At 66.4% G+C, this 16,502-nt stretch overlaps 2 protein-coding genes across 3 annotated transcripts; one reads left to right on the top strand and one right to left on the bottom strand.

The window, feature by feature from the left end:
• Positions 1–80: 80 nt before the first annotated feature.
• Positions 81–9,909, top strand: MAP3K6 (mitogen-activated protein kinase kinase kinase 6). Of its 2 annotated transcripts, none has more exons than XM_040587981.1 (28): positions 81–914; positions 1,411–1,550; positions 2,238–2,261; positions 2,656–2,843; positions 2,961–3,129; positions 3,310–3,416; positions 3,546–3,716; positions 4,045–4,157; positions 4,310–4,469; positions 4,597–4,747; positions 4,950–5,057; positions 5,126–5,175; positions 5,294–5,389; positions 5,703–5,787; positions 5,870–6,003; positions 6,082–6,209; positions 6,310–6,446; positions 6,608–6,713; positions 6,870–7,027; positions 7,134–7,314; positions 7,391–7,553; positions 7,837–8,002; positions 8,101–8,286; positions 8,424–8,529; positions 8,775–9,003; positions 9,093–9,345; positions 9,460–9,536; positions 9,651–9,909. In XM_040587981.1, exons 1-28 carry the CDS (start codon positions 614–616, stop codon positions 9,703–9,705), a joined length of 3,942 nt encoding a protein of 1,313 aa, XP_040443915.1. In that variant the 5' UTR covers positions 81–613; the 3' UTR covers positions 9,706–9,909. The 2 variants fall into 2 exon arrangements, with proteins under 2 accessions (XP_040443915.1, XP_040443914.1); XM_040587980.1 differs by having other exon boundaries at positions 82–914; positions 9,668–9,909.
• On the bottom strand, positions 9,908–16,502 carry SYTL1 (synaptotagmin like 1). Its single transcript, XM_040587982.1, has 16 exons — positions 16,292–16,502; positions 15,484–15,741; positions 14,217–14,477; positions 13,743–13,888; positions 13,553–13,664; positions 13,215–13,254; positions 12,758–12,857; positions 12,470–12,564; positions 11,641–11,766; positions 11,395–11,561; positions 11,209–11,311; positions 10,941–11,102; positions 10,790–10,868; positions 10,615–10,714; positions 10,319–10,524; positions 9,908–10,193 (listed from the first exon to the last, which is right to left on the bottom strand). The coding sequence occupies exons 3-16, from the start codon at positions 14,426–14,428 to the stop codon at positions 10,054–10,056; spliced, it is 1,788 nt and encodes a 595-aa protein (XP_040443916.1). The 5' UTR covers positions 14,429–14,477; positions 15,484–15,741; positions 16,292–16,502; the 3' UTR covers positions 9,908–10,053.

Below are 16,502 nucleotides of genomic sequence, written 5' to 3'. Positions count from 1 at the left end.
CGGAGCGGGGCGGAGCGGAGCCCGGTGCGGGGCAGCCCGGGAAGGAGCCGGTGAGCGGGGCGGGCCGGCCCGGTAGGGGCTTTCCCGGGGGACACGGGGCTGCCCGGAGCGGGGTCTGCCGGGGGGGGCACGGGGCTGCCCGGTGCGGGGTGTCCCCGGAGGGAACGGGGCAGCTCGGCGCCGGTTCTCCCGGTAAGCAGGAGGGCTGCCGGTGCGGGGTGTCCCCGGGGGGGAACGGGGCTGCCCGGTGCGGGGTCTGCCGGGGAGGGCACGGGGCTGCCCGGTGCGGAGTATCCCTGGGGGGGACCGGGGAGGTCCAGTGAGGAGTATCCCGGTAAGCAGCCGGGCTGCTGGTGCGTGGTCTCCCGGGGGGGGACCGGGGCTGCCCGGTGTGGGATATCCCCGGGGTGCAACAGGGCTGCCCGGTGCGTGGTCTCCCGGGGGGGGACCGGGGCTGCCTGGTGCAGATTGCCCGGTACCAGCTACAGGCTCTCCCGGGGGAGGGGGGGGCATTAGGGCAACCCAGTGGAAGGTTAGGGGCTTTCCCGGTAAGGACAAGGACAGCTCGGTGTAGGGTGCAGGGCTGTCCCCATGCTCAGCGTGAGTCCCCACCATGGACCAGCCCGCTCCAGCCACGGAGGTACCAGGGCCCCCGCCGGTCACCGGGAGCTGCTGGCAGGACCCGCTGGCGGTGGCGGGCACAGCGGGCCGGCCAGTGTGCAGGCCCCGGGGCCGGGCGAGCGGGCGGCGGGCGCTGAGCATCGTCTGCGTGCTGGGCCGGGAGCCAGCCTCGTGCCCCGCGCTGCGCAGCCTGCGTGACGCCTGCTGTCACCTGCGGGCACGCCTGCACACCCTGCCCTTCGGCACCCTGGCGCTGGGCGACACCGGCACCCTCGACCGCTTCTACAACGCAGGTGAGGATGCGACCCGCTCGGCCGGTGATGTGCCTGGCTTGGCCCCACCGTGGGGTTTCTGTCATCCTGTTTTTCCTGCCGCTCTGCCTGGTTATCCCAGTTGGCCGGGAATATCTGGGCCGAGGCTTTCCCCAGCCCTGTGCAGCTCCCGGTGGAGCTCTTCCAGCTGCGCACTTGGGTGGTTCGCTGTTTGCTTTTCTGCATTCGTCCTGTTTGCTTTCCAGGGTGGCTGGATGTTTGCCGGGATGTCTTCCTCCCTAGCGTTAAACGCGCGGGTGTGATTTTTGGAGACCGTGCTTTTCCTTTGCTCAGGGTTCAACCCCGCGCCGGTGGGCCAGCGGGTGCCCCTCACTGTGGCCTTGGGTGCTGTGATGGCAGGGGCCATCCCGTCGCTTAGGAGATGCGGACCCCCGAGGCCAGGGTGGTTGGTTCCTCTGCCCCGTTAATTAGGGGTCTGGCACCGGTGCCCTGAGCATCCCTACCGTCCTGCCTGCAGATGTGGCCGTGGTGGAGCTGAGTGACTCCATCTGCCAACCCTCCCTCTTCTACCACCTGGGCGTCCGTGAGAGCTTCAATATGTCCCACAACATTCTGCTGTGCTGCCAGGCCGACCTGCCCCTCCTCCAGGCCCTGCAGGTCAGTGGGGACAGGGACAGAGACACCCCCCCCCAGCCCCCTGGGTGCTGCTCTCTGGGGTGGGAATATCCCCGAGTGCCTGGAGCATCCGCACTGGCAGGAGGGGGATCTCCATCCACCCCACCCCCCCGAGCCTGGCTGAGTTCCCATGGTCTCATCCTGCTCTGGCAGAGATTTCCCTGTGCCTGGATGGGATGAGGAGGGGGTGGCTGAGGACTCCAGTGAGTCCCAGAGTTGGGTCAGGGTGCTTCCCTGGCCCCAGCCAGCTGGGAATCTGGGAACAGGCTCTTTTCCCTGGGGAAAGCTGGTTCCTTGGAAGCAAAACCCTCTGCACAGAAGGGGCCAGTGGGAGGGATTCTTGCTGCTTGGGGGGAAAAAATGGAGCTGGGAGCACATCCAAATTGTCCCCAGACGTCACCCTGACTCAGGGAGCCCCAGGCACCCGTTCAGAGACTCCTTCCCTGTGCTGGGTTTGGAGGAGAAGCCGGCTGCGTTTGCAGCCCTGCCTGGAGTGCGGGGGGGTCCGCACGCAATGCTTGTGGTGTGGGGGCAACTGGCTGCCCTCATGGCTCGGCCCTGGCATGCCTTGTTAGCCCTGGATGCTTTCCATGTAACTCCTGAAATCAGCTGATTTCCTTTGCCGGGGAATCTCATTAAATCCCTCCTCCTCCTCCTCTCTCTCCCCAGGAGGACATCTGCCAGAAGAACTCGGTGTGTCTCTTCCCCGCTCTTGCTGCCGCAGTGCTGGGGGGTTCTGAGCGCCTCTCTCCCCCTAAGCTGCCTCCCCCCGGCCTCGGAGGGTGGACATTGCAGACAGGGAGCGAGACTTCTCCCCGGGTCTGAGTTGGAGGGGGTCTCATTAGCTCAGAGCGAACGCCAGGAACAGCAGCATGAGGGGGTAATGGGTTTTGAAAGAACCAGGAGTGTTCACTCTGGAGTATAATGATGGCAGTCAGACAAAGCTATGGCAGGTGGTTGTGTTAGCGTGGCCTGTGTGGTCCAGGCAGCATGGGCAGGCCTGAGGGGAGGGGGCTGGGCTGGGACACAAGGAGAGGGACTCTCAGCTCGGCTGGCGCAGCCACTCACCCCTTCTCCCCTCCCTCAGGACCTCTGTGGCAGCTACACCTTCATCCCCTACGCAGTCACCCCCCAGGACAAGGTCGTCTGCTGTGATGACAGGGCCATGAAGTGCCCGACAGGGCTTTTCCAGCCCAGCTTCGAGGCGGAGGCTGCCTTCACCCCGCTGGCAGCCCGGCTCGTCCAGCTGCTGGAGGGGATCCCCACCAACTCCTGGTACTGCTGCCCACTCCCCTGGCTGCGGGCAAACCCCCATGCCCAGCTGGGCTGGCAGGGCTTGGCAGAGAATTGCCACCACCCCAAAAACTCCACGTCTCTGCCCCCCGTGCCCAGTGGGTATTTTCGGGAGACAATCCGGCGGGATATCCGGAGGGCACGGGAGATGTACCGGGGGGAGCAGCTGAGCCGGGAGCTGGCCCGCATCCAGCAGCGCCTGGACAGCGTGGAGCTGCTCAGCCTGGACATCGTGGTGAACCTCCTCCTCTCCTACCGCGACGTGCAGGTGAGGGCTGGGGGGTCCCGGGGACCTTATCATCACCCTGGGGAGTGCTCCACAGCCTGCCCTTGCTCGGAGGAGCTTGCAACCCCCAGGGTTTGGCCAGTCTGGGGAGAGCATCACCCCATGGAGCTGGGCACAGGCAGCCTGGAGGCCACCGGCTCAGCCCCGCCACTGTTCCCGCAGGATTACGATGCCATCGTCTCGCTGGTGGAGACTCTCCAGGCGCTGCCAACCTGCACCGTGGCCGAGCAGCACAACGTCCGCTTCCACTACGCCTTCGCCCTCAGCCAGTGAGCAGTGGGGGGGGGGGGGCGACACACACACACACGCACCCCGACATCCCAGTAGCACGGAGCTGGGGGGTCAGGGACTGGGGTGCTGGCGGTGCCGTTTGCCGAGCACCGGGGGTGTGTGTGCAGGCGTAACGGTGCCGGGGACCGGGAGAAGGCTCTGTCGGTGCTGCTGCCCGTGGTGGAGCGTGGGGAGGGGGCTGCGCCTGACCTCCTCTGCTTGTGCGGCCGCATCTACAAGGACATGTTCATCAGCTCCAGCTTCACTGACACCAAGATGAGGGACCAGGCTTTGTACTGGTGAGACTGGGGACAAGGCTGGGGGCAGGGCTGGGGGCTGCCTGCCTGCCTGTGCATGCCCCCATGGGGGGGGGGTTGCAGGGGCTCTGGGGGGGTTCTGAGCAGCGCGGCCCCATGTTCAGCCCCCTCCAGCAGCAACGCAGAGGCAGGTGATGCTAATTCCTGCTGGGCTTTTATTTTTTTTTTTACTTCTTTGTGGTTTTCTTCTGGTTTTGGAGTGCACCCCCATCATAGGGGGCAGCTCAAGGACCCCAAGGCAGCCACGTTTGGGCTGGTGGAGGGGCGGGGCGGGCGGTGGTCATGCCCTCCACCCAGCATCTCTGCCCAGGTACAGCAAAGCCTTCGAGGTGGAGCCGAGCCTCCACGCAGGCATCAACGCTGCTGTCCTCCTCGTTGCTGCCGGCCACCAGTTTGAAACCTCCGTGCAGCTGCAGCAGATCGGTGGGTGCCCACCCATGGGTCAGGGACAAGGACCCACCGAGGGATGGGGACCAGGAACTGGGGTCCATTGACACGGAGGCGCTCGGGGGGCAGCTGTGCCTGGGTGCAGGGTTGCCAGTAGAGAGGTGATGGGCTCCTGCTCCCGTGTCCAGGGGTGAAGCTGAGCTGCTTGCAAGGTCGCAAGGGCAGCCCGGAGGAGCTGTGCTACTACTGGGACGTGGGCTTTTGCCTTGGAGCCGGCATCTTGGCCAACGACCTCAGCAAAGTCATCCAAGCCTCTGAGAAGCTCTACAAGCTCAACGCACCGGGCTGGTATGGCATGGCACGTGCCCACCTGGGCAAGGCTGGGTCTGCGATCCCCATTGTCTGTGCCCCAGGAGGGGGTTTAGGGGGTGTTGGGGACATCTCTCTCCTCTTTCACCCCCACATGTCCCTGCAGGTACCTGGTCTCGGTCATGGAGACCTTCCTGCTCTACAAACACTTCCAGAGGAGCCCACAGGTCCCCTCTGCCCGGCAGGAGCTGGCTGATTTCTGGCTGGGCTTCCTCCTCAAGGCATGCCAGCCCTTCGTTGCCACGCCACGCTGCCCGGTGAGGGGCCCCACGGAGCTGACCCCTCCTGCCGGGACCCCCGGCCATCCCTGGGGACCACTTGGTCATCCGGGCTCACCAGGGGTTTGGGGAGGCACCAAGCAGCCCACCGGTGCCAACCCAGGTGGGAGGATGGGGATGCAGGGATGCGGGCTGGGGACCTGGTGAGTGGGCTTACCCCACAAGCCCCCCTGTGCCACAGGTCCTGGTCCTGGAGCTCAGCAAGGTCCTGCAGCCAGCCCGGCTGGCACTGCAAGGTGGCACAGAGGAGCCTGCCCTGATGCTCACCCTTGTCTGCCCCACAGAGGAGGTAGGGATGGGGATGCGGGGGATGGGGGTCCCCAGTGCCCCCCTCCTCACCTGCCCCTTCTCCTGCAGAAAGCAGCATCAAGCTGGACCTTTGCGGCCACGGCCATCCGGGGCGTCAGGTAAGTGTGTGCCAGGTGCCCTTGCTGGCAGGACCCGGGATGCCCCCATGTGCCCACAGCCCCTCTGCCCACCCCATCAGCCCCAGTGCTGACGGGGTAGGGGGTGCTTTCCCTCCAGCATCTGCAAGTGCGACGAACGAGGCTGCTTCCTCTACGTGATGCATGCAGAGGAGGATTTCCAGCTCTACTTCCCCTCCCAGCAGCACTGCCAGTGGTGAGCAGGGTGATGGGGGGCATGGGGATGCCCACATTGCTGGCGGGGGCATGGGGGACCCCCAGCCACTGCCCTGGTGAGCAGGGAGGGGTGGGAGCATGCTATTTCTTCCTTACCTTAAATTTTGGGGAAAGGGGTGTCCTAGGGACCAGACTTCTGCAGCTGGGTCCCACAGAGCAGGGTGGCACAGACCCCCCTTGGGCCACTGGTGGGGGACAGACTGGGAGGGGGAGCAGGAGCCCCTCTGTTCTGGGGGCTCAGGGGGTCTCCAGCACCCTGCTGGGGCTCAGGGCTGTTGTCCTCCCACCGGCAGGTTCTGCGACCAGATCCAGTCGCTCCTGGCCGAGCAGGCCGCGGGCAGCGAGGAGGTGCCCAGCCCCACACAGCCCATCCTGGAGGTAGGATGGGGGCACAGGGTGACATGGGGTGACATGGAGCGCTGGCTGGCAACAGGTTGCCACCTCGCCTCTCTGCCCACAGTACAGCTATGAGTACTCAGAGGCGGGCGAGCGGGTGGTCCTGGGCAGGGGGACATACGGGGTCGTCTACGCCGGGCGCTGCCTCAGCAACCAAGTGCGCATTGCTATCAAGGAGATCCCAGAGCGGGACAGCCGGTAGGTGCCATGCCAGGGGGTCCCAGAGGGTCCCAGGGGACCGTGGGCAGCCCCTCACCCTGGTGTCCTGGCACGCAGGTTCTCACAGCCCTTGCACGAGGAGATCGCCTTGCACAAGCACCTGCGGCACAGGAACATCGTGCAGTACCTGGGCTCCATCAGCCAGGGTGGCTTCATCAAGATCTTCATGGAGGAGGTGCCAGGAGGTGGGCAGCGCTGGGACGGGATTTGGGGGTCGAAGGGGGACACGTGGCCAGATGCATGGCCTAAACAGGGATGCTGCACCCCTCTGTGCCCCCTCTCCAGGGAGTCTGTCATCCCTGCTGCGCTCCAAGTGGGGACCCCTGAAGGACAACGAACCCACCATCGTCTTCTACACCCGCCAGATCCTCGACGGGCTCAGCTACCTCCACGATAACCACATCGTGCACCGGGACATCAAGGTGAAGGGGGTGGGAAACATCACCCATGCTGGGGGCACGAAGCCTGACCCCTTCATCTCAAGGAGCACTGTGGAGCCCAGAGCCCCTGGGGTGATTCCCTGCTCAAGCTCCAGGAGCTTTTTGTAGCTTGGTTTTATTTTGGGGTGCCCTTCTTGCACCAGGGAGACAATGTCCTCATCAACACGTACAGCGGGGTGCTGAAGATCTCTGACTTCGGTACCTCCAAGCGGCTGGCGGGCATCAGCCCCAGCGCCGAGACCTTCACGGGTATGGGCAGCCCGGGACTGGGGGTGGTGGGATGCCAAAGACCAGGTGATGATGGGGTCTGCATCCTGGTACCCAGCATGGGAAGGAGAACGCACCCCAGGGGGAGTTTGGGTGATGCATACGGGCTCCTCTCACCCTTCCTCATCCTCTCCCCAGGCACTCTGCAGTACATGGCCCCAGAAATCATCGACCAGGGGCCACGGGGCTATGGGAAGCCAGCAGATATCTGGTCCTTGGGCTGCACCATCATCGAGATGGCCACGGGCAAGCCCCCCTTCTACGAGCTGGGCAGCCCCCAGGCTGCGATGTTCAAGGTATCCATGGGGTTAGGCAGGGGATGGGGGGGTTCCCCAGCCCTGAAATCACCCTGCTTTGGGGTGGCCGGTCCCTTGGCAGCCCCCACGAGTGCCTCCCCTCCAGGTGGGCATGTTCAAGATGCACCCGGAGGTGCCCAAGTCCATGTCGGACGAAGCCAGAGCATTCATCCTGCGCTGCTTCCAGCCCGACCCGGCCGAGCGGGCGACAGCCGCCGCGCTGCTGCAGGAGCCCTTCCTCGCCGATGCCAGGAGGGCTCGGAGCCGGCCCGTGCCCCCGGCGGGGGGTGAGTTGGGGGAGGGGCAGGAGGGGGGGTCCTGGTATGAGCTGCTGAATAACCATCTCCATCATCTCCCTGGCAGGTGACCCCCCCCACCTTGGGCAGCAGGGTGGAGATGTGGAGGGCAGCGATGGGACCAGGGGATGTTCCTCAGCCAGGCAGGATGCCCCGGTGAGGGGCACAGCGGGCAGCCCCCTCCTCCCGTGCCACCCCGGTGAGGCAGCCTCCAGCCACAGCAACTTGGGGTAGGGCATCCCAGGCACGGGGGCGATGGAGGGACCCTGGGTGGGGGTTGGCTTTCTGCCTCCCGTGGCACCCACTCCCCCTGCCATGTCCCAGTGCTGCACCCTGCAATGCCCCCTCCTTGTGCCAGGGCATCGCCTCCCTCCCCATTACAACTTGGGGGGCTTGCAGGAGGTCCCCCATGCCCTCTGCCAAGCACAATGGCTGTGCCCACCCCAAGGCCACTATCCTAAATGCCCGAGGCTGAGGGGGGGACAGTGCCAGCCCCTCCCTGCCTTCCCCCAGTACTGCCCAGGGCTCAGCCAGCTCCGACCACAGCCTGCGCTCGTCCTCCCTCGAGGAGAGCGGGGACCGGTTCCTCCTGCGGAAGGACAGCAAGCGCCGGGCCACGCTGCACCGTGTCCTCGCCGCCGAGGCACCAGGCATCATCGCCGCCTTGGAGGAGAGCCAGGTGGGTGCTGGGTGCGCGGGGTGGGGGCTCTGCACAGCAGCTGGACGGAGGGTGGGCATGGTGGCAGCCCCTGAGCATCATCTCCCTTGCCCACCCAGAGCACGGCAGGGGCGAGGTTGGGCTCGGAGCATCTTGCCCAGCTGCTGAGCTGCCTGCGGAGCTACATCCAGCGCCCCAGCCAGGACCAGCTGCGCCAGGACCTCCTGGCACTGCAGACCCGGCTGCGGGCAGAGGGGCTGAGCCTCCCCCACCTCCAGGCTCCCCTCTTCGGCTTCCAGGCAGCGGTGAGTGCCTGGGCTGCCATGGTAGGGTGCCAAGCGGGTGCTGCCCTGGTGCAGGCAATCCCCCAGTGTGGGTGATACCCTGGCATGGGTGACACCCTGGTGCAGGTGATGCCCTGGCATGGCTCTGCCCCTTCCAGGTGAGACGGATCCTGCGCCGGCATCACATCAAACCCCACTGGATGTTTGCACTGGATGATGCCATGAGCCAGGCGGTGCAGGCAGCTTTCACCATGCTGGTGAGAGGTGGGTGGCACTGGGGGACAGCTGGGACATGGGTCTGGGTCCCACCACCATGGCTGGCTGGCTGGGTGGAGGAAGAGGGTGGCTGGCGCAGGGTGGGCTGGGGGACTTGCAGGGTACTGGGAAGGGGATGGGAGGGGGGAACCAGCACTGGGGAAACCTTGGCCAGGCCCAGCTCCCCATTTTATCCCTGATGCTCTGGGGTCCAGGGCACCTCTCTGTGCCCACCACCACCTCTGCCCCCACAGACCTGGGACTGAAGGCCAGCTGTGTGGCGGGGGACAGCACCAAGGACACGAGTGACAAGGATGACCCTGTGCTGCCGAGGCTGTTGATCCCCAGGAGCCAACCCCAGCAGGACAGCCCCAATTCGGGGCTCAGCACTGGCCCCACCACCCAGCCAGACCCCCTGCCCTCCCTGCAGGCACCCTCGGTGCTGGTGGCACAGCTCTGCCGTCTCCGCATGGAGACAAGCAGGTAGGGCTTTGCCAGCCCTTGTACCTCCATCTCCCCGGGTGCCAGTCCGTGCCCCCGCGGGTGCCAGTCCGTGCCCTGCTCTCCCCCAGGCTGCTCCAGGAGCTGGCCAAGAAGGAGCAGGAGTGGCAGCGGTTGATGCAGCAGGCTCTTCGCCCCAGGGATGAGGACACCGGGGTCCCCAGCCAGCCCCAGCGCAGGGGTGAGCACGAGGAGGTTGCCCTGGGGTGCTTCACCCCTGGGCAGGGTCACTCGCCCCCGAGCCCCTCAGCCCGGGGACAAGCCGATCCCCTTCTCCTTGAGTGGCTGCAGCAGCATGGCACGGACCCGGTCACCACGGCCACGGTGAGGCCAGTAGGCACGTGGAGCTACATGGGGGCTGGGGTCAGGCCCTGCTGGCGTGAGCAGGGCAGCCCCCCCGGCATTGCCCCCCCAACACCCCCCCCCCACCTCCCGCAGCTCCTCTCCCACGGCTTCACCCTGCGCGACCTCCTGGGCTGTGCCACCCCTGATGACCTCTTCTACGTGGGCATCAGGTACCCCCAGCCCGGGTTGTCCTTACCGGCCTGGTTGGGGGGGGGGGGGGCGGGGAGTGGGGGCAGTGCTGGGAGACGGGGGACACACACGGCTTAGTCCCCTCCCTCCAACAGCCCCTGCGTCCCCGCAGGCGCGGGCTGGCGTACCGCCTCTGGGCAGCCATCCTAGAGCATCGCCAGACCCTCACCCAGCGGGAAGGGGAGTGAGCCCCCACCCCAGGGCTGGGACACGGCCCAGGGGCCCCAGGCACCCAGAGGCTGGCAGGACAGCGATGGAAGGGACAGCCCCACACCAGGAGCAGCAGCTCCAGCCCCACACCAGAGGGAGAACTCGGGGTACGGTGCCCACAGCAATAAACAGCTGCCAAATGTGCCCTCCGGTGCCACTTCATTGCTGCTGAAAGAGTAGGGGGCGTGCAGACCCCAGCCCCTCACAGTGATGCTCCAGGCTCAGCTCTGTTCCCTCGAGGGTCCCACAGTCTCGCTGGCCCCGGGGGGTCCCTTGGGGGGGTGGGGGCTATGCCCGGGGGACCAAATTGGTCCTCAGGGGCAGCAACGCTTCCACCCACTGGCCGGGCTGCTGGAGCAGGCGCGCCCACACTCCCCGCTCCTCCGCCGTCGAGTCCATCCAGCCCACTGGCAGCCCGTAGCTGCTCCCTGCGGAGAGACCACCATCGTCACCCCCACCCCACCCCCAGCCACCCTGCTGCTGCCACCACCACCCTGCAAGCTGCGGGGGGGCACCCTGGGGTGCCCGGGGCTGCCCCCTCCCCCCCCTTCACCTGTGCCCAGGCTGAGCCGGATGCCACCCAGCTGGCGCTTGGAAAAGGCTTCGTGGTGCCAGAGGGTGAACTCGGCGCACGCCTCGGCCAGGTCCTTGGCCTGGAAGCCATCGTACACCATGGTGTGGTTAAAGAGGGGGTTGAGGCTCCGCTTCACCACCCGCGTCTTCTGCCGGCTTGCCTTGCTGTCATCCGGCAGCACATAGCTGGGGGTGACAGCAGGGTGAGGGGACACATACACACACACACACCCCAGCCCTTCTGGGTGCCCCCCAGGGTGCCAACCCCCCCCTTACCACTGCACGAAAGCATCCACGGTGCCGCTCTGCAGAGGGATGAGGCTCTGAGCATCCTTCACCCAGATGTGCAGCTCGCCCGTGGGTGGCAGCCCCCCACCTGTGGGTGGGAGGGGGTCAGGGGCACCCTGCCACGCTGGACCCCCCCACCCGAGCGCCCATGGGCACCTCTCACCTTCCGAGCCGGCAGGGATGAACTTCAATGCCAAGTTGAGATTGCCCCGGCTGGCGAGGCCGTCTGAGGAGATGGGCATCTGGGGAGGATGGGGGGGTTATAGGGGGCTACGGATGGGGGGGAGGTGGGCAGGTGGGGGCTGTGAGCTCACCCGGGGCTGGAGGCTGAACCACTCGGGGCGCGTGTTGGCCCAGTCCCAGGCGCCCAGTGCGATCTCCACCTCGCCCAGGAAGAGGTTCCTGCCCAGGCTGTCGTGGTGCCACACGGAGAGGTTCAGGGTCCGGCCCTGCAGGTCCCTCTTCTCCAGCTTGTACTGGTGGGGAGGGGACACAGGAAGGTGAGGTTATCTGCCCCCACCCATCCATCCCGCCTTGAACCAAGGGGAGCCCCCAAACCCACCCCAAAGCAGGGTTAGAAACCTTGAGGGTCTCATTGAAGATAGGATCCAAGCTCCTCTTGCGCACCGTCGTCTTGCGCTTGCTGCGGTTGGACTTATCCGGCAGCAGGTACGTCTTGATGTACCTGGAGCCAAAGGATGAGGTGGGTGCAATGGGTACCACCGTGGGCATCACCCGGGCATCGCCGCTCGGGGCCGGGGCACTCACGGGTCCGACCGCTGCTTCTTGGCCTCGGCCAGCTCACGGCACCGCAGCACGTGGACCTGCAGCTCCTTCTTGGCCGGGTCGTAGCAGAGGGAGAACTGGACGCAGCCCCGCACGGCCACGCTGCCCAGCTCGCCCTCGCTGTACAGGCTCATCAGGCTGCCGCTCAGCTGCAGGGTGGTGGGACAGGGTCAGGGGGGCTGGAAAGGTGCCCCCCACCCCCCACCTCAACAGCCCCCAGCCCCGTACCGTGGAGGAGCTGAGGCTGGACACGGAGGAGCTGGTGGTGCTCAGCAGGCTGCTTGGGGGCACGTGGCCGTTCTGCAGGGGCACATGGCCTGGGGATACCGGATCTGTCTGGGGGGTCCCTGGGCCCTGGAGATGCAAAGCGAAGAGGGGTCAGCAACACCCGCCCCAGACCCCATCCCCGGTGTGGGCTCCTGAGGGCTCCCAGCAAGTGCCTGGTGCTGGCTTGGCACGCCTCAGACGGCCCCCCCAGCCCCCTACAACACATACCCCCCCCCCCCTACTCCATACCGGCCTATAAAGCCCCCTCCAGCTCTATGTAGCCCCCTCCAGCTCCAGCTCCCCCAATCCCATACAGCTCTACATAGCCCCCTCCAGCCCACCCCAACACCATACAGCCTCCTCCAGCCCCATACAGCCCCCCAGTCCCATACAGCCTTAAATAGCCCCATACAGCCCCCCCCAGTCCCATACAGCCTTAAATAGCCCCATACAGCCCCCCCCCAGTCCCATACAGCCTTAAACAGCCCCATACAGCCCCCCAGTCCCATACAGCCTTAAATAGTCCCATACAGCCCCCCCAGTCCCATACAGCCTTAAATAGCCCCATACAGCCCCCCCAGTCCCATACAGCCTTAAATAGCCCCATACAGCCCCCCCCAGTCCCATACAGCCTTAAATAGCCCCATACAGCCCCCCCAGTCCCATACAGCCTTAAATAGCCCCATACAGCCCCCCCAGTCCCATACAGCCTTAAATAGCCCCATACAGCCCCCCCAGTCCCATACAGCCTTAAATAGCCCCATACAGCCCCCCAGTCCCACCATCCCACCTGCCCAGCACTGGGGCTGATGTGTGCAGAGTCAGGCTCTTCCTCATCTTCCTCCGTGCTGGATGTGCCAAAGGGGTTCCCACCTACCGTGTCGCCTGCAATGGTGTGGTGTGGGTGGGGGGTTCTGATGCAGTAGGGATGGGGTGGGGGGGTCTCCTCTTTTTTTGACAAGAGGAGTGAGCAGACAAGTGAGGGATGGGGGACTATGGTGGGGTGCTGGGAGGAGGGGGCTAGTAATCAGTGCTGGGCGGCTCCCGATGACAGCACTGACCCCCCCATCATGGTTACCTGGCTGGGCCGGGATGTCCTGCTCCCTTGCCGGGACATCACCCTGCTGCAGGGGCTGTGACACCAGGGTCCCCTCCGCAGCTGGGGCCGTGGGGCTGCCCTGCGAGGTGGCACATAGGGGAATGGGTGAAAAGGGGCACCCTGGGCACCCTCCTCTGCCTCACCTGCTCCCCTCAGTCCAACCCCTCTGGGTCCCTGGGGACAGGGTGGGGGACAGTCATCCCATGGGACATCGGTCCCCACACCACAAGGTTCAGGATCGTGCTTTGTAAGACCAGGCACAAGGCTGGCCCCAACAGCAGCACCCTCCTGGGGTGCCACCGTGGCTCTGGGGCCGTGGCAGTCAGGGTGACCCAGGCTGCAGGGCGCTCCCCCACTGACTGAGCCCATCACCCGGGCATCGGGTACCGGCTGCAGGCTCTGCCCTGCCGGCTCAACCCCAACACCAGGCACCGACCTGGGGCTCTGCAGCCGCCTGCGCCTCCTCGGTAGGGGGACTGCGAGAAGAGACAATAATTAGTTTCTCTCGACAAGGAATTAGGCTAACGAGCACTTTCTGCCCCCCACCCCTGCAGCTATTTACGGAGCTGGGGGCCCGCAGGGCTGCAGAACCCCCCGGCTGGTGGATGGGCAGACACCGGGACGGTGCAGCTCTGGCGGTGTCACCCCCTGCACCGTGGGCTCTGCTCTGACCCCCACCTGACTCCTGCTGGGCGCCCCAGGACCATGCCACCCCCAGTGGGGTACTGGTAAGAGATGCCACCTGTGGGATGGGATGGAAGCCCCCCCCCTCACCTCTCCTTCGGCTCTGCCACACCGTCCTCATCCTCATCCTCCCTTTCCGTCAGCGGCTCGCTGATGGCCTCCAGCTCGCCCAGGCTGGGGCCACACTCCAGGTCCCCCACTCCTGGGGACATCGGGGACCTCAGCAGGCTGAGCCCTGGCCCCTGGTGTCCCCCGCCCCGTGTCCCTGTCCCTCACCTACCCCGGGGCCGCCTCCTGCGGCGGATGGAGGCGCGGACAAGGTCGGAGCCCAGGTGGTGCCGGTGGCGCTGGGCACGGGCATCGCAGAACCAGTCCCCGGTGAGGGTCCTCAGCCGCACCGGGTCCGACACCGACTTGCGGAGCTTGCTGGTGGTGGGAGGGCAGCGTTGGCTCCCCCACCCCAGTGCTGCCACCGACCCCTTTGCCACTGCTCCATCACCCTTCCCAAGTGGATGATGGAGCCACCACGACTGGTCCTGGGGACACCAGCCACCATCTCCCACAGGGCTTGGGACCCCCAATGCTGGTGTCACCCACCATGGGGCTTCACCCTGGCCAGGCTCAATGGGTGCCCCATTCCCAGGGGAAAGAGGATCTCCCAGCCTGGCTGCTCTGTCCCCAAGGGTGATGGACCCCAAGCTGGCTGCTCTTGGGGGGTTCATGCTGTCCCCAAGAGGGGACACCCCCACCTCACCTGATGCGCCCCTCCTCGCGGCGGCGGAGCTGCCAGTCACGGCGCAGCACCTCGGCGATGGCACACCTCTCCTCCTCCGTCAGGAAGCTCAGGTCCAGCAGTGCCTCAGCCCCCAGCTCCAGTGCCATGGCGGGCCCAGGTGGGTGGCAAGAAGTGGGGGGCTGTGGCCGGGGTGGCTTAGGGTGCCGGGCATGCACCAGCGATGCCAGCATCTGGAGAGGGACCTTGGGGTCGCTTTGGGGTGGAAATCATCCTGACCCTCTGCAAAGAGATGGAGTGGAAGCTCAGCACGCACTCATACACACCTATTGCACCCCAAAACACCCCCAGGACCCCCAACGGGGACAAATCGAGGGGTGGGATGATGCCAAGGGCACCAAGGGAAGGGGCACAGGCAAGCCCGCGGGCAGGCTGGGGGAAGCACTGCCGCTCCTCCCGCTGCCGGCCCCATGCCAGGGCCAGCCCTGCCCGCTGCCGGGATCCTGCCCGCAGCCCGTGTTTGCAAAGGGTGTTTGCTCAGGGCCAGCTCAGCCCCTGCCCGCTTTCCCACGGCCTGCGCGGCTGCCACGGCACCAAGGCAGGTGGCAAAAGGGGGCTCGGCTGCCCCCCTGATGGGCTAAGACCAAACCAGGCTGAGACCATCCTCAGCTCATCACAGCTCCCAGGGTGGGGGGTGCAGCGGGGGTTCTTGCCCCACTGCCCGGCGTTGCCTCACCGCTGCCCTTCCTGGCCCTGGCACGGAGGAAGCTCTGTCCGGCCTGAGGTGCCAAGGGCAGGAAATTGCAGCAGCGGTGGGGCAGGATCGGTGCTGCCGCCCCCAGCCCCCCACCGACCCCGGTGCCCCCCCCCAGGATGTGAGCACCGGCACTGCCGCATCCTGGCACAGCTGTGGGGCTCCCACCTCCACCGTGGGGCTCGGACACCAGTGGTCCTGTGCCCAGTCCCGAATGTGACCCTGTCCCTGCCCCCGGGTGCCCCTGTCCCCAGCCCTGGGGGGTGTCTGCTCTCAGGCATCCCCCAGAGCTGAGGATCCCAGCACAGGATCTGAGCACACCAGGGACGTTGGGTGGGCTGGATGCCAACCCCACCACGGACCCCGCTGTGAGCCAGCACTGGGGACCCCCCACATCGCACACCAGGGACCCCCACGCTACCTGGAACACCCCCAGCACCCCACTCCCCATGCTTAACATGGGGAGCTTGTGACACCCACCAGCACCCAGCCAGGCTGCACCAGCGCTGGCTGGGGGTCTCGGGGGGCACTTACCAGCTGTCACCGGAGCTGGGACGATGCTGCCACTGCCTCCTCGCCGCAGCCTGCTCGTATCCTGTTTACTGGTGGCACACGGGGGTGTCCCCCCACCCCGGAACAGAGCCAGCACCCACAAAGGTCACCCAGGTCTGGCCCAGGTGCTGCCGTGGTCCCCCAGCCCCCGCGGGGACCCCCACAGGTGGGCACAGCAGGGCAGTAAACAAGCACCCACGCCGCTGTGCAGAGGGGTGCTGGGCACCCGGCCCCCCCACCCTGTATGGGAGACCAGTCAAACCAGTTAAACCTCCCCAGTAAGCCGCAGCTAGGGAGGGTGCACGTCCCCCGTTTTTGTTTGCAAGCAGCCCACCGCGACGGAGGGGGGTGATGCATGGTTTGAAACACGTCCCCCTCCTCCCCCCTGCCCCCCAAATGCACCCAGGCTCGCCCCCCCCCCCTCCAGGCCCCTGGGGACCGGCAGACCCCAGCTGCTTCCACCGCAGCCCAGGGTTGCACCCCCCCAGTGCCCCCCAGCTCCCTCCCAGCACCAGGGGCCATCACCGTGGCTTCAGACCCCATCCTGCCCCACTGTCCCAGCCAGGCCTCTGGCACAGCATGGGGACAATAGGAGCCACCACAGAAATTTGTGTCCCTGAGCCCCCATCCCGCCCCTCCTCAGTGGGGAGCAGAGTGGGAGGGGGGCTGCAGTCCCCCCAAAGCAGGGCGAGAAGCCAGACCCCCACCCCCCTCACCCCGGAGTGCTGGTGCCCCCCCCACCGTCGGGCAAGCAGTGGGGTCAGCCCCTCAGCCCCACGGCCACCCTTACCTGCCCAGGACTGCACGTGGGGGTCACAGTGGCTCGTGTCCCACCGGCAGCACCCCACGGGGACCCTGGGGAAGGTGGGTGGCCCCCAGTCCCCACCCTCGGCAGGGTGCTGGTGGCCTGGAGCTGAGTCAACCGCAGCCGAGCAAGCACCTCCTCGCCCCGGCAGCACGAAAGCAGGGACTGGAGCCAGCAGCACCCGCCGGACGGGACT

This window comes from Falco naumanni, chromosome 3 (assembly GCF_017639655.2).
Source record: "Falco naumanni isolate bFalNau1 chromosome 3, bFalNau1.pat, whole genome shotgun sequence".
In the NCBI taxonomy this organism is placed as follows: domain Eukaryota; kingdom Metazoa; phylum Chordata; class Aves; order Falconiformes; family Falconidae; genus Falco; species Falco naumanni.
The sequence above is the reverse complement of the archived record's forward strand: the minus strand, read 5'-3'. Positions and strand labels throughout refer to the sequence as shown.